This window comes from Necator americanus, chromosome V (assembly GCF_031761385.1).
Source record: "Necator americanus strain Aroian chromosome V, whole genome shotgun sequence".
NCBI lineage: Eukaryota > Metazoa > Nematoda > Chromadorea > Rhabditida > Ancylostomatidae > Necator > Necator americanus.
The window spans coordinates 1,909,100-1,932,590 of record NC_087375.1 but is presented as its reverse complement, the minus strand read 5'-3'; the positions used below and the strand labels follow the sequence as shown (position 1 = coordinate 1,932,590).

The following is a 23,491-nucleotide window of genomic DNA, read 5'->3' as shown; positions in this document are numbered from 1 at the left end:
ACAACTAGGGTTAATATAGTTATTAAAATCTATATTATTGGCGGAAAATCTACTCATGCCTTGGTTCATTTTTGAGACCTTATTTTCCGAACAAGTTCTGTAAAGTAGAAATCTACATATGTTTCGATGTGAACAGCACTTGAAACTTGTCTTTTTCGCTGACAATTGGAATTCGTCAAAGATGGAGAACTTGAATACGCGTTTTTTTTCTCATACGATTTAGGTTCCAAAGGGGCAGAAAAGTTTTCGTAAGACGACATTGATAGATTTGTTCTTAAGTGGTCTTTCGATTGTGAGGGTCGGCCAAAGTGCCGCAATTTTCTACAGTTGAATCGGTAATCAGCAATGCGGCACAGACAATGCATAGACCAGTCGGCGGCAAACACTTTACAAAATGTCTGTTTTCAACAATAGCCACAAATTGGGTTGGCCAATGGAGAGGACATTGTGTTAAGGAAATGGAGCTACGGTGACAGTATTAGGGAAACAAAGTGATGCACGTATGTAGTGGAACTTGATTCTGTTGATATCCACAAAAAGTCGGTAAGAACAAAGGTGTAAAATTTCTACAAGAACAATACATCAAATACGATCTTTAAGAAAAAAAAATTGTGTACTAGCGCGTTTTTTTTTTTGACTAACGAGCTACGGCTGCTCGCTCACCTGGGAAGGCGTTGCGCCATACCGTAATAGTAGTCTCGAGTTTGTTAAAGATGCGCGGGCTTGCGTTTAGTGGAAAATGTGAAGTGTACGAACAGTTTAACCTTGACTGTGTAGAAGACCCTCCCTCCTTTCTGTTCGTACCAATGAATCGCAGGTTTCTGTGCGTGGTTTTTGTTATTGATGTCAGAAACTGACAACAAAGACCTACGAGGGAAAAGTAGTGCGCTCCAGTTTATGTACTTGTGTCCCCACTATTGTACGCCTGATAAAGAATTTCTGTTCTCACAAACACTTTTTTTAAAGGATACTAAGGAACATGATGTCGTCAGAAGGATCGTTTGAGATGATGGTAACATTATTTTTCAGTATTTTTTTCAACATTTAATTCAATTTTTCCGTTTTTATGGACTCACAGAAAAGATTGAAAATTAAGTGAGGGTAAAAATTTGAGGGAAAACTAAACTGGCAAGAAACCAAAATATTTGCATTCTGGCAATTTTTAAGCCTTTTCTTTATTTACTTTTATTGAGGTTAAAGTTTGAGAGAGTGAAATATTTATGAGACAACATAAGGATTTTTGAGGCCCTTAATACAGTTCCTTTTTGAGAATTAATTAAGTTTTGAATATTTTCATCGTTTGTTAGGACCCAAAATTTTCAATAATAAGAATTCGAGGTCATTATGAAGACGGTTTGTGAATTCTTGCATTTCATCGATTCCTCGGCCTCTTGAAATCCGGTAAGGTTGTCATATATTTGCAGCAGGTTTTGACCGATTTGAAAGATGACATTCACTCTTTTTTTAGTTTATTGAATTGATGTACTTTGCAGTAGAAAAAGTCTTCTGTAAGCAGTTTTTCTTCAATATATTGATTATAAAAAGGTGAAATATACAGTTCAAGAGTGTTGAGCTGATACATTGAATTCGTTTTTATAGGGATTTTTTCCATTAAAAAACTAAAGAAAAACTACGCTTTCAAAAACAGGGCATTGATTTTTTAAGTTACAAAAATCTACTGCTACTACTATTCTCCTCTATCCTACGGTGGCTGGTGTTGTTTTGCGGCTATTATTCTTTGTATCTCTTCATACTGCACTGCGCGATATTTTAACTCATCAAACTTTTCTAAAATCAACTTTTATTGAAATACTCACGTACGAATTCTGACTGTTCCTCCCTCCTCCTCCTCCCCTCCTCTCCCTCTCCCTCTTCCCCAACCCCGAATTTATCTATACTTCTTTACATCATTAATACTTCGACTTGATTTTTGCTGAATATGACGATAAGACGTTGATTGCCCTCTTTATACACTGTACCGTACCATTCTCCTTCGATTCCGTACCTCTGCTTGTGATCTCATGTCTGGACCTAACTGATCTATTCAAAAAGAGAACTCTCCTGGGTATTCTGCCTTTGTTTTTGGTTTGTTTCGCTACTCCCACTCTTACCAATTTTCATTAATTCGGTATAAGCATTCATAATAGCGTAAAAATTCCACATAAGTGGTAATGACTGGTTGCGAACACGCAGTGTGTCTGTCACTAGTCGAAGAAATTTTGTTAATGAATCAGAACGGTCACTTTCAGCTTCACGCAGAACCTTTCGTCAGTATTGTCCGATCCAGGACGCTCACGATCCGAAGTGAACACGTTCTTCACTCGACATTGGGGCGATTCATTCGTGCCTCCCACTACCATACCCCGCTCGACCCTTATTCCTCCGATCTCGGATCAACAATTTGTGACGCATCAGAAGAATACAGGGAGGGTGAGTGAGAATTTAGTTAATTTAGCTGTACTCCCTAGATTACTGCGATGGGGAGTGATGATTAAACCAAAATCCATTTAAGATCTACAAGAGGTATCATGCGACGAAGCGAGCGCTTGCTGCTCTTCAGCAACCGTCCACATGTGGAGAAGGAGACGCGGACGATCTTCCTCTGGTATGTTGAGTACTGTTTCGCGTATTGAAGAAGCGGTGCTCGGCCGATGTAGATCGTTATGATAGAATGCTGATTAATTTGGAACAGTATTTATGTTTTCCTGCTTTGCCAAGGAGGTTTTGGTGAAACTTGGCGGGAGTGGCCAATGGTGGTAGCACAACCTCGTCTTTATCAAAGTTCTGGAAATGGTTCGAGGCTTTTTCTGATGCTACGCATACGCCATCGAACTCCTCTTCTCAGCTCGCAAAGCCTCGGTATACCTTTCCAACTACACTACGCAAGAATCACTCCAACTAAACCACGCAAGAACTCCGAACTAGAAAACAGTTTGACCAGTCTCAGCGTCTAGTGGAGCTGGTGAACCACCATATTCTTAGAGATTGTAACCGAAATCGAATGAAATCTACGCACAGTGCAGTATCCTTAAGTACCTAGAACTGGATAGTGTTAAGGAATCACATTTGGGACAATCTTATAGCTCACAGAGAGTTACGAACGGCATGAAGTCATTGATAATTGATAAGCACTCATTTCTGTTTGTTATTCTTCACAGATGGATCCCTGACGGAAATCCAGAATGCTTCTACTGCCTTCCTAGCAGATATTCCTTCCTCGTGCGCAGTTCTATTGGTATCATCGAAATTCCCATTAACAACCTAATGTTTTTTTTTGATACGCAACCTTAGCATCCTTTCAGTTTCACATCATAATTTGGAACTGTACTGGCTTCACTATGAAATTAACGGCCAGTACAGTTCCAAACTATGAAATTGTTTAAATATTGGATTCCTATTGTGGGAATAAATCTTAACATCCGTGAAATTGTATCGCTTGTGGATGCGACAGTTGCTTCAACTGATGCTCTGTAGATGTGGAGTTCTTCCAGAAGGAAGGTCCTAGGACAAGGATTATTGAGGAATGGCTAGGGTGAAGCATACATGCGATATTCAGAGCCGATGCTGCGACCCCCTTCACTTTCGGACGGTTTACGATGGGACCCCCTTCACTTTTGGAAGGTTGGGAAAGGGATCCTCATCGCTTGAGCTGCACCCCATGAGTTAACCCCCCTTCACCTGATAAGGATCTGGCTCCTATACCCCTAGGTCTCCTATACCCTTATCGCACCTCTGGGGTGAAGGATAGCATTTGCCCTTCGATCTATTTTCTCATCTTTCACACTCCAGGAGCTAGGATCTTTTAGTATTGTTGTGCCGAGTTTGGAATTTTGAAGAGAAGCAGGAGTTAACGGACACTAACTACTAGACTGATGGGCTGTGATGTGACAAGGGTGTGGCTTTTTTCTTTTTCGAGGTTATCGGACAATTTAGAGGTCCCCGCAGAAGGTGAATAAGAAGAGTTGGGTAGATCAATCTACTTTAATTGGATGGTACAAAAGATCGAAAGAACCGAAATCAAGAAAAGTGATTATTCGCGTGATCTTGACCACTACTAAACAGCTGTGTATTCTTTTTCGTCTTACAATCAGACACAGCATAGCATTGTTCATTGTGAATTGCATTGTGACCGTGACAGCCCATCGCAAATGATTGCGGCAGCGAATGCTGGTGTAATACTGCAGGAACTCGTTCCCGATCTGTACCTTTCTACCTATTGGACGAGATTACAATTTCTCACGCACTGATGACCACAAAGAATAAGACAACTCTATAATAAAGGATAAAGTTCCTGGCGTTGATCAATCCGCTTGGGATCCGCCACCACGTTCACTTCAATTCAGAATCGTTTGAGGTTTACGAACGTGTAAATGGCCTCAACAATGACTTGCTGAGGCCAACCGATGTGTTAAGTCAGTGTTTTTATCCTCCCAGACGGTCTGGTACCAATTTATCGAACCCGGAGAGATGAAAGGCTTGGTGAGCACTAGGGCGGATTCGAACCTCCGACCGATAGTGCAGACACAGCCCGAAGACCTTAACGACTGCTCTGCTGACAGCGCAAAATGCAAGGATATTCAGCTGTGAAACGCTTGAAATCCTTGAGATGCAAACTCCTTTCATATGTGGACTACATAGCGCTTCCTCAATTTTTTTTTTTTGAATAAAGGAGTTGTCTTAGCATTAGGGGAAAGTCGAACCTCCGATCGATCGTGCAGGAAGCGGAACCTCTAACCGCTGCACTACGCCCGCCTTAAAACAATTCGTTATTGTGTACGAAGAAATTCTTAATTCTTAATTTTGATGGCTTGCACCATCAACTTAGAGATTTGAAATGAAAAAAAAATGCGCTTTATGACACACTTGACAGATGACACAGCAATAAAATAACAATATCGTACGCTGTTTAAACCTTGACGATCGAGAAAATTACTGTTATTGCGTGCACTTTAGGTTTATTACCGAAATTGACTGAGTAGCGAGCGGGGTAGTTGACGTTACAGACTCTATCGTTAATCTTCTAACACACACACAGTGGCAACAAATGTTCGCTGTGAGTCATCTGAGACCGAGACTGCAGATTTTTTTCTCTTTCATAGGATCCATCATTTTCAAATCTAATACGATGAGAATTTTAGAGTTGATTGATTGGTGATCAAGTTTGCTTTTACATCTGCGGCTGACTGGCTTTCAACAGAGTCCGAGAAGTGTAATAAAAACTAATGGGATTTATTCCTCTCATACAAATATACGACCCCTTTAGACTATAACTTTTCTGGATCTAGAAAAAAAGACACAATAATCATCAAACCTAGCTACTACCGAAGTCTCCACCCTTAAGTGCTGCCGTTCAGAACTTTATGGGTCAACAACAAAAAATATGCGTATAAAAAAGTGGGAAGGGATCTAGCCCCGCGATAGATGTATTTGAACAAATAAATCCACAAATGAGGGAACTGATCACTTGTTTCTGTTCATTTTAGAACTATCAGTGGAAATTCAGAAATTCCTACTGTTTGCATTAAATTTATGAGATTTATCTTTCATAGGAATTTAGATTTCTCGGAAGTAAATCCAGAGAAGAAGGGTGACCTGCCGAAAAAAAAAAGCTGCGAATTGAACAGTTGTACGTTTAGTGCAAATCTCTATGCGACATCTATTTTGGTTATTCTGGAATTTCAGTGTTCAGACATGAAGAAAACAATCCAAAATGAACTACAGTAATTTTTTATTGGTCACTAAAGCACTACTAATTTTAATACACCTAGCGCATGCTTAATCAGTTTGTCATCAGACAGATCAGGAAAAAACCCAAAAAACGAAAGAAAACATCAAAAACATGACTTGTGAAAGGATCCAGATCAGAGAGGATTCAACGCTTTTCAGGCTTCTTGAAAAAGATTTTCTTTTGTTTACCCTTTGTTCAAGAATAGTTCCTCACTGTAATAAAAGCCGCTGCGCACCGCCTTACTAAGAAAAAAAAAGCTCCAAAAAACCAACGAAGTGGATGCTTTGAATAAACCGACAGTGATACTCAGAATTAACGTAGCCAAGGTCCTATGCAGAAAAGATGATGCTGTGTCCGAAAGAAAAAAAGATAATTGAAAATAATTGTAATCGATAATACTACTTTTGATTCCAAGTATTTGACTTAAAAACGGTGATTCGGACAACAGGAAGAAAGTTCATAGTGTATTGTTGTACATTAGAGAACTACTCATTTCTATTTTTTCCATATTATTCCAAGGCGAATGACAATGTATTTGCATCGAGGATTGTGAAAAGTTTAAAATCATGGAGATGAAGCGTTCCCTGGATGCCATTTCAAAAGAATTTGATATAGGCATAGAAATATTTCCGTAGGAAGGAATTTGCAAAGACTGTAATTTAAAAAAAAAGAGGGGGAAAAATGACAACTAATGAAGTTCATCGCAAAAATCTCTTTTTTTATGTTAAAACCAGCGTATCCCGAAACCTGTGGAGATCTTATGGAAAATGTACTGTTCGGGGTGTAGATAACGAATTTGAGCGTTTCTCCACCCAATTTCCCCTAATCGTCAAAAAAAAAAAACGGTTTGGGGAAAGCGGTTGTTTCCACGGAGGTACGCATCCCTCTGTACAAGCTCCGGTTCCCTTAGTAGCTGCCTATCCATTGGTTTTACCTGAATAGGCTGCTGAGGAAGCCTCATTGGCTTTTGACTGCCGGCGTGTGGATGCGGCCCGTGCACAAAGATGGCCCGTTCCAACTTACCTCGTAGGAATGGGCGCCGTTTTTAGAACGATTAGGGGAAACTGTGCGAGACCACGCTCGTATCCGTAATCTACATCCCGAACTCTATTTCCCATCAGGTATCTACACTACGTCAATTTCTTGATACGATGCTTTTTTAAATGATTACTCGTTCTACTAGTTGCTGCTTCAAAATCAGTTGTAGATCAATCCAATTTTTTTGGAAGTAAAATTCTTTCAATTTTTTAAAGTAAAATTTTTTCAAAATTCTTTACGGTAGCAAAGTTCTTACTTCCTTGTCATTAGTTTATAGAAAATATTCCGAGGACATATGAGAGGACAATAACATGAGGAAAATGCGTTACCAGTTCAGGATAAGAAAAAAATGAAAAGAAGAACACTTACCAATAAATTGAATCCATATCGAAATTGTAGACATTAGATTGTTCGCTACATTTTCTTCTAGTTTTTTTGTGCGGGTAACGTAGTTTAGTGAATCGTAATGCTTGGAGCGACGACGATTGCATTGAACGCTGTTCGTTCTATTTTCTCGCGGGCAAGTACAGCTGTTGTTTTGTGTCGAGAAGTGAGGGTGGATGACACAATACTCTCGGCGTAGATGATGTAATGTTTGAAAAAGTATACCGAGCTACTAAATATCGGCGGAGGTTAGCAATCGAACGAAATAATGGCGTTTAGGTTCTTATGGATCCGTTATTCCATCTGTCCGATGAGCGAACTTTCACCGATATCTTCACTGTGCCGCAGAAAGGTGTACCGGATCCACTCATCGTTACAAGAAGTGGAAAAACGGCCGTTTCATGCCCACCAGAAGTTGATAGTCGAAAGGTGAAGTCGCACATAACTAACTTCGATTGATTCTGTCAAGAAAATCACTTTCAGGAACATGGATCCTTTCGAGACTACATGTCCCTAAGTTCACGTCTGGAATCATTCCATGACGTGGTTGATTCTCGGCTGGCAACACGTCTGGTAGCGAAATCAGCCGCTTTCTGGCAAATGGTGCACAGCTACGGTAGGCTTCATGAGGAATTGGCTGATGCAATGGGAAACATCAGAAAAGTACGGTAAGTAGATTGTACGGTTTGTGTTCTCTGAATTCGGGACTGTATACGAAAACAGTCGTCTACTGTTCAGCTCCAACCTCCAAGCTGTATCTCATCTGGTTTGCGATAGAACCCGGAAAATCATTCGCCTATACGAACAACGAGAAAAGAAGCACAAATTGCTTGCGAAGCTGTTTGTGAGTGTAGTTTGAAACACAGCTGTGATTATTTTTCACTTAAAAACATTTGATTTTATTACTACTCCCAATCTACAAAATATTTTTTTTTCTAAAGCTAAATTTAATCAGAGAACGGGTGTTGTTTGTTTTCACCTATCCTTCAAACCTTAAAGCCAGGAGGTCCGTAGCGAAATGGAATAGGATTTCACTGTGCATGGTGCTGACCAGAAGGGCTACAGTAAGGTCAACTGCATCCTTTTTTCCTATAGAGACTTTGGATGTTACGTATTCAACCTATCAGAAAAAAGTTAGCAAAAAATAAAGTCGAATTTCCTCACTTTTGAACTTTCTTCTACGACAAATTTCAATTACATGCTATTTGCGATATATATTTGAATCCTTGAAATATTAAATTTTGTGGTAATTTGAGAATTTTGAGCTTTACAGAAACTACGATTTTTGCGGGTGGAGGAGCATCGGTAAATACACTGGGTACAATTTTCTACTCATCAAGCTTAAAATTCTGGAACAGAACCACAGTTGTATAGATGAGGATAAGGCAGAACTAGATAAGACCAGTACTTTTCTTTGCAGGGCAGAGTCGGCAAATGAAAATTTCAGTCCTCAGAACTCGTAGTTCCATACTTTCTCCGTTTTTCTGATACTCTTTCTTATTTCCTGCATTTTAACCTCTAGCTTTCATCTTTTGGTCTGAATCCAAGAAAATAATAATATAATACCAATAATAAGATTACGTAATAGCGGAAATCAGTGTAAACTTTCTTTAACTCTTGTACCGGACTCATAGGAATAGTGATAAGTCTCACAAGTAGGAATCAGGATGTGCTTGATACGTAAGTCGAATTGTAGGAGCGGAATATTTTCCAACGCTATCCTTAGTGCTGCGTTTTTCTTCTTACCTAAAATAGTGTATTTGGCGACCAAAAAGTGACCGCATGACTTTTTTCTTGCCGATTTAATTCCTAGAAATGAAGTAAGTGTACGTTAAACTCACTAAAGGTACTGTAGTTTATACCGTACGGCTAAAGATAGTTGATATTCCATACTCACGGCGACCGCATTAGTGCGTACGATTTATACAATGCATACCAGTCTTTTTTCTGTTTTTCTTTTGTTATCTGTTTTCTTTTTTTAAATATTCTTTGGTGAGAACTCAACCTTTCTCATTCACGCTTTCTTATAGACAAAACATTTATTCGCACCGTAATTGTGGAAAATTTTGTTTAGCCGACCATTTTACGTTAGATTTGTAGTTACTAGACTTAGTTCTTGTTCTTACCCTCAAAAATTCACTCACAAAACAATTTGAGGATGTTGCATGCCTTCGTGAAGCCCAAACCACCGTACAAATGCTCCTTAATCAAAGTGACTACCCGAAGGCAATCGAATGCATAGAGACCAGTGAGGATGTGCTAAGTTGTGAATTGAACGGGGTCCAGTGCTTCAGGTCCGTCAGATATTTTCCTTCGAATTCGTCAGCGAGGCCGAATACACAGTTTTCTAGGCACCTCGGATCACAACTAACAGAGTTGTATGGTGTTATTGGGCGAATGATGCTGGAAGATTTTGCTTCTTTGATACAAAAAGAATTCGGCACTAAGCCAGAGGAAGGGGTTCTAATGACCTACGATGTACGTTCTATCGACGGTTCACTGAAATTCATTCATTGAAAATAAATAAATAAGAAAATAATCAAAATAAAAATAGATCCAGCGTAATTTAGGGTGAACTGACATGCGTTATCATGGGCCTCGTCCAAGTACGACGTTTCAGTTTTATGTCAATGATTCGAACAGAAATATTGGAGGCAGTGAAAGGCATACTTCGACATGAAGTGAAACTTCATATAGTACAAAGTGGCCTTGATCTCACTGATTTTGATCCTACGCTTAGGTGAGTCTCTGGTTTAGAAATTTTGTGTCACAAGTGATAGCTCAAAGTCAGGGACAGATTTCTTACTAGAAATTATTTTTTTTATTAATTTATTTTGATGATTTTTTGTTTATTTTTAATTTCTCTAGTCTATGTTTGTTATAATTATTATTTAATGTTAATTATTATTTCTTTCCACAGTGAAAAATAGTATAAGTGTAAGGATTATAATTAATGTACAGAAATAGGTAAGAATGTGGAAGAGAAAACATGATTTCGCTTAGTCTTGAGAGTTTCGGTGCTCTTTGGGCAACCTCTTCCATGTTTGGGAGGCAAAGCAGGTGACTTGGAGTACAGATATTTATCCTTGGTCACTGAAGGTGATCTGATTTTATTTCTGCTGCGAAATTCCTTTATTTATGTTGCTTCTTTGACGAAGTACGTGCAATTGATTATGCATTTGATTGATTGCAATTGAATTAAGTCATTATTTATTTATTATAACATTCATTTATAAAATAACAGCACGCAGTTGTGAGCGGAAAGACATTGCTTTATCCATTTTCTTTTTTTTTCTTCTTTTCTTTTTCATTCCATTCTTTTTTTCTCAGCTGTTATATAGCAATGATGATACCCAGAGTACTGCACGATAGATGATTTGAAATTATTCAATTCGTACTTCCATTTGCAATTGACAATTTTGCAACCAAATATGGCTTTTGAGTTTTTGAGGATACAAATAGTACACATATTGGTTGACAACCGTGAGTATATGTCCAATATCTCCGTTAACATCCTAAGATTTTTTTTTCTGAGAATCTTAGATTCTTTTTCCTAAAATTTCTGATTTGTGGTCAGAAGTTCCCGTATTTCAAAAAGATTTATCAATCATTCTATCACTTCATCGTTTGTTCCTCTTTTTTGTGATCTGAATTATGAGACATTTTTCTGATACATATATTTTTCTTCCCTCATCCGTTCCCTTATCTAATTTTTCTTGCAGCCAACTTGGTGAGCCTGTACGTCGCTTGAGTTTTGATGATTGGTTGAAAACAGTGGACGATGTCACAAAAGAGTTCTTCAATTTCTGCAAGAGGGTTGAGGTGGGAGATTACGTGTTCTTTTAAGGGTTTTCCGGTTGAACCAGAACATTCTTTGTACTGGACTTACGTGTACAGCAACTGCTTTTCTTTGAATTCTTCCTCATTTAAGTGGTAGTAGAATATTCTTTAGAAAAAAAAGGCACCGGAGATCGAGAGCGTTAATGAATTTGTACTGAAAACTACTAGAATTTATCGTTCAATTCGCCCCTCGCTTGTGTGAATTCGTTCCTCATTTTGATAAGGTTTTTTTTTCAGGCATTACAAAAAGTGGTGTATGAATGCGCTGAACGTATAAGAAATCATTCTACTGCTACAAAACGTATGAAATCACCTTTCAGTGAAGATTCGCTTCAAGTACGTGCAACCCTAGAACTATCTTCGAGCGATCAAGATGTAAGTTCATGTAGATTTTTTCGTACATTTTCTCTATTCTATCACCATTTAATAATGAATCATTTTCATGAAAATTTTGTTTTATCCAATCACATGAATATAACATTTTTCCGAAGCTTTTCATGTGTAATTTTTCTAGAAAACCTATCATATTCCCTTAATTAGTCTCCGAAATCACTTCCATCTCGGTACAGCTTGAGGAAGATACGTGGTGCTAACGTTTACCGCATTCCTGTTCCCTGGTATTATTTCTTGGATATTCCTCTTTTTCTTAGAAAGGAAATTCCAGCTCCTAAGACGTACATGAAAACAGCTTTTTTGAATAACTATGTTCATGTTTTTGATCTATCTTGGTATAGCGGGTTTAATTTCTGAAGCTTACCTTCAAGGACTGAAGTACTCGTACCGTTTTGTATTGTTTTTGCGCTGAGTCCTAAGATTGTGCTGAATTCAAGGGTTTTTTTTTTCGATGTTTTTCGATATACCCAATCAATATGTTCCATGGTTAAGCCGCACATTCCTTCTCAAGGAAGCAAGGATGTACTAAGTAAAGGGATTGCATTATCTACAGTATTTATCGAAACTTCCTGAAGATCGAAGCTTCTTTCTGGTTTCGAATTATTTCTGCGCCAGCAGAATCGTATCAGTGATTAGAGACAGAAAATTATCTACAGTAGCCAGCTTGATATCATTGTTTTTGTTCTTGGAATTACATCTTTGCCGGGAATAGGTGGCAGGTAATTATTGTGTTGATTACTCTTGTTTTTCAGCTAACATTCGGTGGGCTATCGTCAACAACTGATTTAATGTCCTCCAGTGATCCGGCCGCTTTACTTGCTGTTGAAATTCGATCGCTACCACAACTCTTGAAATCTGCTTCCATTTTGGCTGAATTCGCTCACCACTGCGCCCAAACACGGTTATGTCGACTGCTAGTTGCAAGATCTAAGGTTAGTTTTATTACATTGCTCTCACATTTTGGTACAGTTACGGGTTTCTTTCAAATTTTCACACTTTTTCTTAATTCATTGAACATATATTAAGTACTCAGAATTATTGCACGAAATCTAAAGGAAGGATGGTGTTTGAAAAAATCTTGCGTGCCAATTTCCACGAAGAATTTTCGTTAACGAAATTATTCTCACTAGCGAAACTTGTTTTGATGTCAGACGGCTATTTTTCTTCCATTGTAGAACTGACAGCAACCGTCTTTTTTGCTCTTCTATTTAGTCAGGAGTGAGAAAAATTATCCTTGTGCACCTTCGGCCACAAAGAATTATTCTGAGATTTAATATTGATTTAATATTTAATATTTAATATTATAATATTTAATATCCCATACATCCATTAATCATCATAAAGTTTATGTTCCCGGAATGTTTCCTTATTCGTAAGAATTGTCCCACTTGCCTATTGTATTGTCCACCACACCGATCCTATGGATGTTCATACGGCGTAATATTTGTATCTAACCTCAGACTAAGTAGCTCATCACATTTCGTTGCTAACTGAACTTTTTTCAAGGAAAATCTCAAAATCTCTACCCCGTATATTCGAACCTACACTCTCAGAGCATATGTGTTTAAAACTGGGTTCAATTACCAGTCTGTTTAGAGGATATCGAATTTCTTTTTGCAGCTCCAGGAAGGAGTACAGGATCTGACAACACCAGAGCAAATGACGCAAATGATTTCCTTGGTTAAGACATATCAACAAGACTGTTCTGTTCAGGGATGGCATAAGACTGAGGTGAAGATTGCTTTGTTCGGCAATTTTCTTTTTTTTTTTACTTTGTGAATTGTCATTTTTTAGCCAATTGCTGTTAGCCCACTCTCGAAATGTCTGCAAAAATTGTGCTTAGAGTACATCGAACGGTTTCACTCACAACGTCGAGCAAAAATGAGGTCCGTTTTCAATTAACCTTCTTTCCTTAACGTTTTTATTTCCCAATGTTCTTTACCTTTCCTGTTTATCCTAATCTTTTCCAGCTTTTATTTTTTTTTTTCATTCAAAAATTTGACTTCATTCGGGAATCTTCCACCGCCTTAATATTTATTTTTGAAGCTCAATGTTGGATGCTGAACTCTGGAAAGCGTCCGAGGTAGCGGCTGAATTTCAATGTCTAGTGGACGAAGCCATTCGAACAAATCGACTCAGAAATGTTCCGGCCTCTGGACTGTCGGTAGGAGGAGAGGCGCTAATGGTAGAAAATACCCCTTACGTCGTGGTCGGGTCAGTTTATTTTTCCTGATATCGTACGAAAACCTTGACGGGTAAGGTTCCGTCCGTTTCTATGCGCCTAAAAATAAATTAGGAAAAAATACAAAGAATTTCCGGTGTCACCACCTGTGCCGTAGTTTTACCCGTGCCAGCGGGAATGAGTTCGTCTTGGTTTCGTCCCGCTTCATGCACACGCAGAAACTTGGATTGGGAGGGAGGAGGGAAGGAATGCACAGAGTGAATGGTCTTACTGGAGTCGAAATTCCCTATACAACAGCCATAGTCTTCCTTTCCTTCGCAGCTGCGCATAAAGGTCCAGGCGCAGGGTTTTACGGATATGCACGGGTGTCGGCGAGCAGAGCGCACTTTCCTCTCTTTAGAGGTACGATCTAGTTGCTCCTGCTTGTTGTTCTTTTTCGATAACTCGTTGTTTCGTGAAGCTTGTGAGTTTACTTTCACCTCAGTATTCTCCCGGCGCTATATATAATGATATGATATACAGTGGGACAATATTCCGGGTCAATAAGCGCACTGGTCTACTTACTTGAAGTACCTATTTATATGCGTCTTACAGACAGACGAGGAAATAACTGCTTTATTTATGATGGGATATATTTTGAGAAGTTTTATGCATGGTTTCCAGCTCTTCTTTGATTTTCATGAAGATTCTTGCGGATTACTGTGAATGTTTCGCCGCTCTTCCGACATTCGCTGCCGATATTTTATCACGAGTTGTTGAGCTGCTCAAAGGATTCAACAGGTGCGAATATCAGTGGGATTTTTGCTTCGCTTTCTTACCTTTTAACTTCATTCACAATTTCAATTATTGTTATTAAATACATTTGGTGATCCTCAATTTATTGTTAATTTTCGTGAATTTTATTTCCAGTCGATGTTGTCAACTGATTTTGGGAGCCGGTGCTCTGCAGTTGGTCGGATTGAAGACAATATCGGTTCGAAATTTAGGTAATTGTTGTTATAGTTTTGTTTTCTCAGGGAATTTTCATTGTGGTTTTTGTTTTTTGAGGAGAAAATCCTGGTTACATCTTTTTCAGCGTCAGTCATTTATTATGGAAACGTCTGTTACTTGTTAACTTATTGTTTTCCACAATTCGCTGCATTTTCGTTAAGATAACTTGGGGTAAAATAGTGAATACAAGCAAATAATTTATTTTCAATACAGTTAAAAACAAGTAGTTTGTATTTTAGATGGAAAGCACGGAAGATCTATCACATATCCCGTTAGGTAACTACTTTTATGTTTTGCAGCTCTAGCGTCACGTTCCCTGCAGCTAATCGTTCACTTCATCCCAATGGTGGCCAATGAGGCCGAATCATCCCTGAAAGAAGATCAGAAGCATCTCATGCGCCATTTCAAGCAGGTCTAGTCCAATTCTTCACATTGCTTACGACTTAGTCTTATGTTCCCTTATTTATAGGCTTTAACAGACTATTCAGACCATATTGGTGAAATAACTGCTAAGTTAATTAGTGTAATCGATCACCACACTATCAACTGTTTGAATAATGTAAGTGCCAGTAGGAAAGATTGGCTACATACCTAACTTCTGTTCTGTTTTTCAGTGGGAAGTGACCTCATCAGTACCATCGCCATCTTTTCAACAGATCTGCCGTCAAATGCAGAAATTTCATAACGGTTTGGCCGGTATTTTCCCCGATGAGCAGATAAAGGTATTGATCCTTGCTCTAGGAAGTTTATTCTGGAATTTTATTCCTTTTTATTGACCTTAGAGTTCATATAAGCTTAATCAATAGCAGAACTGTGCATTACAATACTTTTCAGTCTCTTTTCGATACAGTGCATGAACACTTTAAAGGAAATCTGAAATTGCATTTGGCAAAAATCGGTATTTCTCCGCACGACTCACTCAAATATGGGTAAGAAGAATTTCAGTGTTACAACTTGTTTTTATGTTTGTGTTACAAATTGTTTTTATCTTCAAGGGTTGCGTTATAAATGGGGGAAAGAAATAGTCATGTTTTTCTTTGTTTTCTTGTTTGTATATGTCTACCGTATACCTTCATGATAGAGATAAGTAGGAATGAAACATTTGAGATTCTCCAACATGATTTTTATTTGATATTTTATTATTTATCAATTCTTACTTATTATCTTAATACCTATTTATTACTTTTGTTTATCTTATATTATTTTTTTTTGTCAGTGTTCTTTCAATTATTTATTTTTTGAGCATTAAAGAACTGCCTTTCTTCATCTAGGAGAGTTGTTGTCTGTAATGTTGCATGCGCCCAACCCTGGCTGATTTCCACAAGTCGGGGAGTGTTACATGCAAAATAAAGGCACTTTTTTTGTTCTGTATGAAATTGTTAATGCTTACTTGTGAAATTAACAGCTTAGGTGTCCATGGGTGTATGTATATCCTCCATACTTACTGCTAAATGTTAAAATTCCGAGAAACAATGGATGCAAACAAGAACAAACAAAAAATAATAAACAAATATCTTTTTTTACCAGTCCTTTAAGACTGGTTTCTTCTATTTTTTTTTTGCCTACAACTGTTCAAATTACAGATTCGTTTCACAAGACTACGCTTTTTACGCGCAAAGTTTGAAGGCGATGTCAAGCTGTAACGATCTTTACGTCGAGTCATTAAACGATGTCATTTACGGACGGTGAGATACGGGCAAAACATATCTTGCGGATGATTCTGAAGATGTCCTGCAGAAATTTCTAAGTTCTTCACTGAGAATCCGCAACTTTTTCAATTACACTGGAATTGTAGTTCCTTGTGGTGTTTCCTGGTACTAATTTAAACATAATTGTGGTAGCTTGAGATTTATTTATGACGGCTTTTCTGACTTCTACCCAAGTTCTATCTCTAATAGGGTTCTTTTTTTTTCTTTCTGAGATCACTTAAGATCGCTCGTTGTGCTAGTCACGGTGTACATATATTTATGTGCCTTCTATATGACTGTGATGTTTTGTGATCGACCTGACCTGATTTTCATAGGCATTCTCATGACAACATTCCTAATTCTTTATAGCTGTACTGTAAATTCTATATTAAAACTTGAGGAGATTTGTTTTTCTTACCGAAAACTGTGGCAGTGGAATAGAAGCGGGAATTCACGTATTTTAAATATTCCCATGAGGTGAATGCATGAGGAGAGTAAATGTTGGACTTATTCTACTTAAATGCACTAAAAAATGTAAGATTTAGAGAGCTTACAGTGAAAATTGATTGAGAAATTTATTCAGAAAGCCCGAATTCTACAGGTACCTTCTACTTATTATACAGGATGTCCGTAAAGTCATGATGGATCTTTGACCGGTTACAGAAAAGCAAAAAAAAACAAGATAGAAATGTGGAATCCTCACCAAATAAATGGGAAACTCTCCAAATTTCCGTAGTATGATGCGTATGCGTGTGCGCAAACAGGTGACGAGGTTAGAGTTGATCGGCGTTCAAGCTATGAGCTTCGAAGGAATCACCTGAAAAAGTAGGAGAAAGTTTTTTTTTGCCTTTATGGTATTATACTGTAGTTTACTGTAGTTCCATTACTGCACAATCATCCTCGGGAATGGCGAAGCTGGAATGGAAATTCAGAAAATGCAGTATTTCAAAAATTTGCTCCTCTTCAGTCGGACGATTTTCTTTTGATACTCATACCTTTTATCGTTTCTTCTGTTGGGGACATCCGTACTTAAAACATTAAAAAAGAAAAAAAAAAATAAAGACAGCGAACTTTTTTATTGAGGTGATCATGTCTAAAAGAAATCTTTCTATTTCCAAATCTATTTTTTGATAATTGTAGTCTTTTTGAAAGGTAAAGATGTTCTAAAATAGAAAAGTACTCGAAAAAACCTCTTCTAATTGGTAATGAGTAACTCCTAGTAACGAAAAAAGGAGTGTTTTGAAGTAAATAATTTATGATAACCTATTTCTGTGACTATCCACAATAAGGAGGTCTCAGTTTTCTAGGACATACTACTGGTGAGCAGTCTTGTTTAGTTATTCCCTTAGAGAGTCAGAACCTCCGGGTTTACCGACAGTTCCTCTAACACCGCAATGTACATCGGTCATTGGACACGCTCGAGTTCAGGGACTGATGGCCTTTGTCGGTTTAGCGGAGAAATGCTCCCTCCAACTTAGCAGAGTTGCCTCATCGAGAGCGACTCCAGTGCAGATGACTGACAAGGGTCTTTTCATGCAGCCGCTACAAGGTCTTAGGCTGCCCGGAGACTTCAAAGTTGCAAGGGAGCGCGGTTTGGTGGCTCTGCGGGCATCCTTGGTAAAGCTTGGAGATGGCTCTGTTTGGGTCCCAGTCTTTGATGGATCGTTTGCATCAAAGACTGGGACCGAAAGAGAGCCATTCCATGAATCCGGTAGCACAGCAAACAAGAAATGAGTCTTTGGTTTTTGCATCATTCCTGGTGGCTATGATCCTTATCACTCTAGGCTTTTATCCAGCAATGGGGACACCTATGGGACCTGTGAAAATAAATATCGGAGACAAAATCAAAGATCAATTTATGGTGAAGAAGAAGATCGGTGAGGGAGCTTGTGGACAAGTTTACTTAGTGAATCTACTCGATAAAAATGGAAAAGTACGTGTTTTAAAAAAGCTACCAATCCTTAATTGTTTTGGATTATTCTTAACATCTGTACTCCTTAGGCTAAAGGAAAAGCTGCAATGAAAGTGGAGCCGTTAATGAAAAGTAAAGATGACGAAATTCTTAAAATGGAAATTTTCGTGCTGAAGAAAATACAAAAGTAAGTAGAGAGTTTGTAGTAAATCTCAACCACTTCCGAGAAAAAATAGAAAAACTGGAAACGTTAGATAAATCCAACGAAAAAGCATATTTCACATTAGCGAAGGGCAAGGAAGGACTTGATGTCAAGATTTCTGCAATGCAGACCAGGCACTGAGCGACGGCGGACTTCCGAGTCAGCTCTTTTTTTTCTTTTATTAGGTTGGCTAGTTATTTTTTTTACAGTTGCATACCCTTTACAATTTCATGGTCTTTTCATAGTACATTGATGATCATCCGTTGGATGTGTTCACCAAGAGTTCCTATCACTTCATCATCCATTCATCATTCTCTTTCATTCATCGTCTTTCATTCATCATGTTTCATCATTCTGGAAGAGTCAGAATTCCTTGGTATCAGAAGCTGGGGGTGAGACTCAATGAACAACTCAACAGTGGATTTGAGGTCACTGAAACATTTAAACAGCTTTTGCTTCAGGGAATGCTTAGAGGTCGAGAAGGAGGTAGTGGACTCACGTCGGCTGCGAGTGGTCGAAGTGATCGCGATCGCTTGGACCACTTGGCCACCGGTATGGAAAATGGTTCCCCATCCATCCTATTTCCCAAACCTCACCCAATCAGACCACCATTTGATCCAGGCTCTTAAGCATTACCCGAAGCAAAAAGTGTTGAATTCTTCCAGTGACCTAAAATTAAGATTAAATTTAAAAAATTAAAAATTAGGACCGTTGATTGAAACTAAATTTGAAAATTTTAAAATTAAAATTGTTGAGTTATTCTTTGAGTCTCAGCTCCTCAGCTTTAGGTCCCAGGAAACTGTCGAGAAAATTGTCGCAGACGCTTAAGGTCCATACATTATCAGTGTGTGATTAGGAAACTATGAAATTTCAGAGGGTATGCGTATAAAAAAAAACAAAATATTTAGCCAACCCAGTATTATTTTTCATGAACAAGAAACACGTCTTTTAGTCCATATACTGTGTTTCTTCTGTATAGACGCACGTTGGTTATTTTCGGTATAAAATACTCCTTTAATCTGACTTCACTGTTTTTTTTAGACAGAAATAAAATATGAATTTAAAATAAAAAAATAAATTAAAATATGAACTGAATTTTGAAATATGAATTTTTTGGAGGTTTTTTAGAGGACGTTGAGCTAAAAGAGGGATGTAGCTGAGGATAGGAACATAAAAAAAAATAAGTGGTACTCAAGTCCTTCCTTGTTTTATAGGAATTTTTGGATGTGTGCTGTTAGGAGAGCTCAAATTAACTACACACACGTTTTCAATTTGCCACAATTGAAAAAGATTTCAAAAAAAAATGTTTCTTACAGTTCTCGGCACGTCTGCCGATGCTACGCTTCTGGCAAAACTGATTCATTTACTTTTGTTGTAATGAGCTTACTTGGGAAGGAACTGTCAGATATCCGGAGACGATTGCCAAACAGAAAAATGAGCGCTCCGTCAACATTAAGAATATGTATACAAGTTATTCGTGTACGTAAACACACAACACTCTACTTCACGACATCTCTATGTAACACTCATTATGGAACAGGGTCTTCAAGATTTGCATGAAGCTGGATTTGTGCATCGAGATGTGAAGCCGAGCAATCTTGCCATGGGTCTTGCGAACACTCAGGTGGGTGGGCAATGGTATAGTCGGGTTAAGCGGCTGCGCTCGAAGCGGCGCGGTGGAGCGTAGCTGTTCAGATCGGGGTGGGACCATCACGAACTACCAATGATGCTAGCAGAGGTCCCACCACGATCCTAACCGCTACGCTCCACCGCGCCGCTTTGAAAGCAATCGCTTACGCAACTGCACCATGCTTCACGTTGTTTCGACCCATCTTACAGCTTTCTTTCCGGATAATTAGTAAGGAAACCCAGGAAAGCCGTAGAGTTTGGGTTGTAGATTACGGAACCCAACGTTGCTCCTCTCAACCTTTCCTAATCGTCGTAGGAAACTCTATGGAAGACAGCGTTCTTTCCTACGAGGTAAGTTGGAGCGCACCACACTTGCGTACGCAACGCGTCCATCAGCGAGCGGTCGAGGATCAATTATTCATCTTCACCACCCTGTTCAAGGAAAACCAAAGAATGGGCTGCTGAGAGGACCAGAGCGTGTACAAGGGGACGTGTTCTAACGTATCTCGTAGGGAAAAAAGTCGTTCCCATGCCGTTTTTTTACAGTTAGGAGAAGTGGAGCAGACCCACGCTGGGTTCCGTAATCTACAACACGAATTCTGTGGATTCCCCGTGGTTTCCGTACTACGTCAATTTCGTGATAGCCTTTAATTATTCTACCTTTAATTAACGCAATGATGACAAAGTAATGACATACTGTCGGTCTAGGTTGTATACATATTCGACTTTGGACTTGCCCGTCAAATTCTGCTACCCGATGAAGGGGGTAAGCTACGGCTACGGGAGGCAAGAACCAAGGTGGGTTTGAAGTTGACTCTAATCATGGATACCAGTAGTGATCGTCCTAGAAGTAACAGGAAAAGACAGAGTAACTTTATGTGAAGTACTTGTTCACCAACTGCTTCAGGTGATGTTTCGTGGAACTGTCCGCTACTGCTCGTTGAATGTACACCAACACAAGGAACAGGGTCGTCATGATGATTTGTAGTGACTATTTTTTTGAAATAAAATTATCTTTATACATATAAAAATAAACACTTTCAGGTATGGTGCACTGTATTCGATGATAGAGTGTTTAACGGCTTCTTTGCCCTGGAAAGGAATGGTTCGTAAAGAGGCTGCTAAAGTAAAAGAAAACACTGGAGACATCGCCTTATGCAAGGTAACTGGTTTTTTTTTCTTTTCCTTTTTTTCTAGGTATTTCTAGCATGCACTCTTTCTTGAACCATAGACCACCCTACGAATCTGAGGTGGTGCGGGTTTCAGGCGGGTAATGGCGGGTAAAGTTGAAAACCCATTCGGACGAATCGCAGGCAGGGGCGGGGCGCAAAGGTTTCGCATTGTAACAGAAGCCGTCGTAAGAAACTGCGTTCCGGAATCGTTCGTTTCCACTGATACAGGAAGAGATGAACGGAATCACCCTCTTCCCCAGAATCTACGACCCCGTATAGGCATTACCCACCTGAAACCCGTACCATCCCAGATTCGTGGGGTGATGCCCTTATGCTAGAAATAAAGATCTACTGTAGGATCAAATCGAGATGGAGCTCAACCCAGTTGCATAAGCTGTTGTTCTCGAAGCGACGTGGTGGCGATAGCGGTCGGAATCGAGGTGGGACCATCGCGAATTGCAGCGGGAATGGAATGTCAGCAAGGATCCCCCCGGATCCTGACCACATACGCTTCGCCGCACCGCATCGAGCCGCTTATGCAACTGTACCGATCTTAAAGACAGGATACCACGAATCAAACGTAGTGAGGGAATCCGCTGGAAAAGCTGGAGATACTATTGTAGACTGAGAATCCGAGAGTGTTTCCGCTCATTTCTCCCTAATCGTAAGAAAAACGGCGTGGAAGACCCTATTTTTTCGATTTCAGTCGCAACACACCACCTTTGTGCACGTGCCGCGTCCACGTGCGAGCAGTCGAAGATTAATAACGTTTCCTCGACAACCTATTCAAATAAGACCAATGAATAAGCTGCTGAAAGGACCTTAGCGTGTACATAGAGGAGCGTTCTAACGTACCTCGTAGGAATAAAAACGATTTCCACGCCGTTTTGTTTTCCGGCGATTACGGAGAGATGAGCGGAACCATCCCGGGTCCCGCAATCTACAATCTGATTTCTGGCTTTTTCACGCGGATTCCCTCACCAGAGGTCAGATTCCGGATATGCTGCCTTTAATGTCGTTTTGATCCGACTATACATATTCCGCATAGCTCTACCTCTTTTTTTTAGGGATGTCCTCCTTCATTCCTTGAAATGGCCAAAACTCTGCGGAAACTAGTATACAAAGATGTTCCACCATATAAACAGTTTATGGAGAAACTAAAACAGGACTTGCCACCAAAGATCAAGATGTAGGTCTTGCAGAGAAAGGTATAAAAGTGGTGAATTAGTCTTGTTTCTTCTTAGGACCGACCCTTATGAATGGAATAAAGCGGGTGGAACGATTGCTGATAAGGAAGGAGAAAATGTTAAGAGTGACCGTGCAGAAGCGGACAAAGTGAGCATATTTATATTTATTATATTTATTATATTTATTATTTATTTATTTTTATGTTTATTTTGGTTCCGATCAGCTAATAAATATACCATTTATAATTTTGTGATGTAGGACGCCGCCAACGATAAGAACACAGTGAATGAAATCGATGAAAGCGTCGTCACAGAAGAGAGAGGATCCGTGGCGAGCATGGACACGGACGATTACGCCAAGGAAGACACATTAGAAGGAATTTGACTTTAAAAATTTACTCGTAGTCATCCACAAATTCGGTTACGCATAAATCTGAACAGTCGAATTCATGCAAGAGAGGAGTTACCATGGGATCCAGAAATAGGACCGAAGAATAGGTGTCTTACATTTTCTAATAGTGTACCTACGAGGATTTTTAGAAGCAACCTTCATCTACCTGACGTTTTGGCTTTTTTGCCGTCTTCAGGGGTCAAAATAGAGGTTGATTGGCACAATCTTACGTTTATTCCGTCAACTGCCACACTACTCGGGGTCAATGTTCCGAGAATCGTTGAAGGTAGTGAAAACGGAAGCCGGATCCATCGAAAATATTCCTGCATAGTTTTCCATCGAATGTGGGGCGGCTGGGAGGATGTCCTTAATGTATCTACGGATGAGTATTGCTGTGCGTGGATCAACAGCGACGGCACGGATGATTTGATCTACACATACAATATCAGACAGTTATAGGTCACCGAGCGGTACAAGTGGCAAGAACTCAGTCAGGGATGGTGACTTGAACCAGCAGTTGAAGCTAATTCATGACAACTTATCCACGAAAACTCCTCACGGATTAGATTAATTTTATTTTCTACAACGAGTTCGATTGGAGTGCGCCAGCCTTGTGCACGCGCCGCATCTTCCGGTCATGTTTTTTACGGCAATTAGGAAGAAATGGACGGGATCACTCCTCTCCATAATCTAAGATCCCGTATACAAATACTCCACCTGGAATCCGTACCACCTCAGATTCGTGAGGTGATGCC

At 39.2% G+C, this 23,491-nt stretch overlaps 1 protein-coding gene across 2 annotated transcripts; it reads left to right on the top strand.

The window, feature by feature from the left end:
* Nucleotides 1-359: 359 nt before the first annotated feature.
* RB195_012682 (uncharacterized protein) lies at nt 360-22,730 on the top strand (the record flags this gene model as incomplete). 2 transcript variants are annotated; one of them, XM_064202172.1, is made up of 33 exons in its annotated part: nt 360-469; nt 2,250-2,430; nt 2,513-2,605; nt 7,430-7,579; nt 7,634-7,818; nt 7,889-7,994; nt 9,308-9,444; nt 9,502-9,628; nt 9,721-9,890; nt 10,873-10,972; nt 11,228-11,365; nt 12,136-12,315; nt 13,004-13,114; nt 13,178-13,269; nt 13,430-13,597; nt 14,229-14,345; nt 14,475-14,551; nt 14,855-14,967; nt 15,025-15,114; nt 15,170-15,277; nt 15,390-15,484; nt 16,139-16,240; nt 17,543-17,562; nt 18,028-18,176; nt 18,245-18,342; nt 19,674-19,836; nt 19,898-19,981; nt 20,695-20,784; nt 20,894-20,970; nt 21,031-21,148; nt 22,226-22,347; nt 22,403-22,493; nt 22,605-22,730. In XM_064202172.1, 33 exons carry the CDS (start codon nt 360-362, stop codon nt 22,728-22,730), a joined length of 3,888 nt encoding a protein of 1,295 aa, XP_064058052.1. The 2 variants fall into 2 exon arrangements, with proteins under 2 accessions (XP_064058052.1, XP_064058053.1); XM_064202171.1 differs by lacking the exons at nt 360-469; nt 17,543-17,562 and adding exons at nt 1,067-1,095; nt 17,581-17,954.
* Nucleotides 22,731-23,491: the final 761 nt, after the last annotated feature.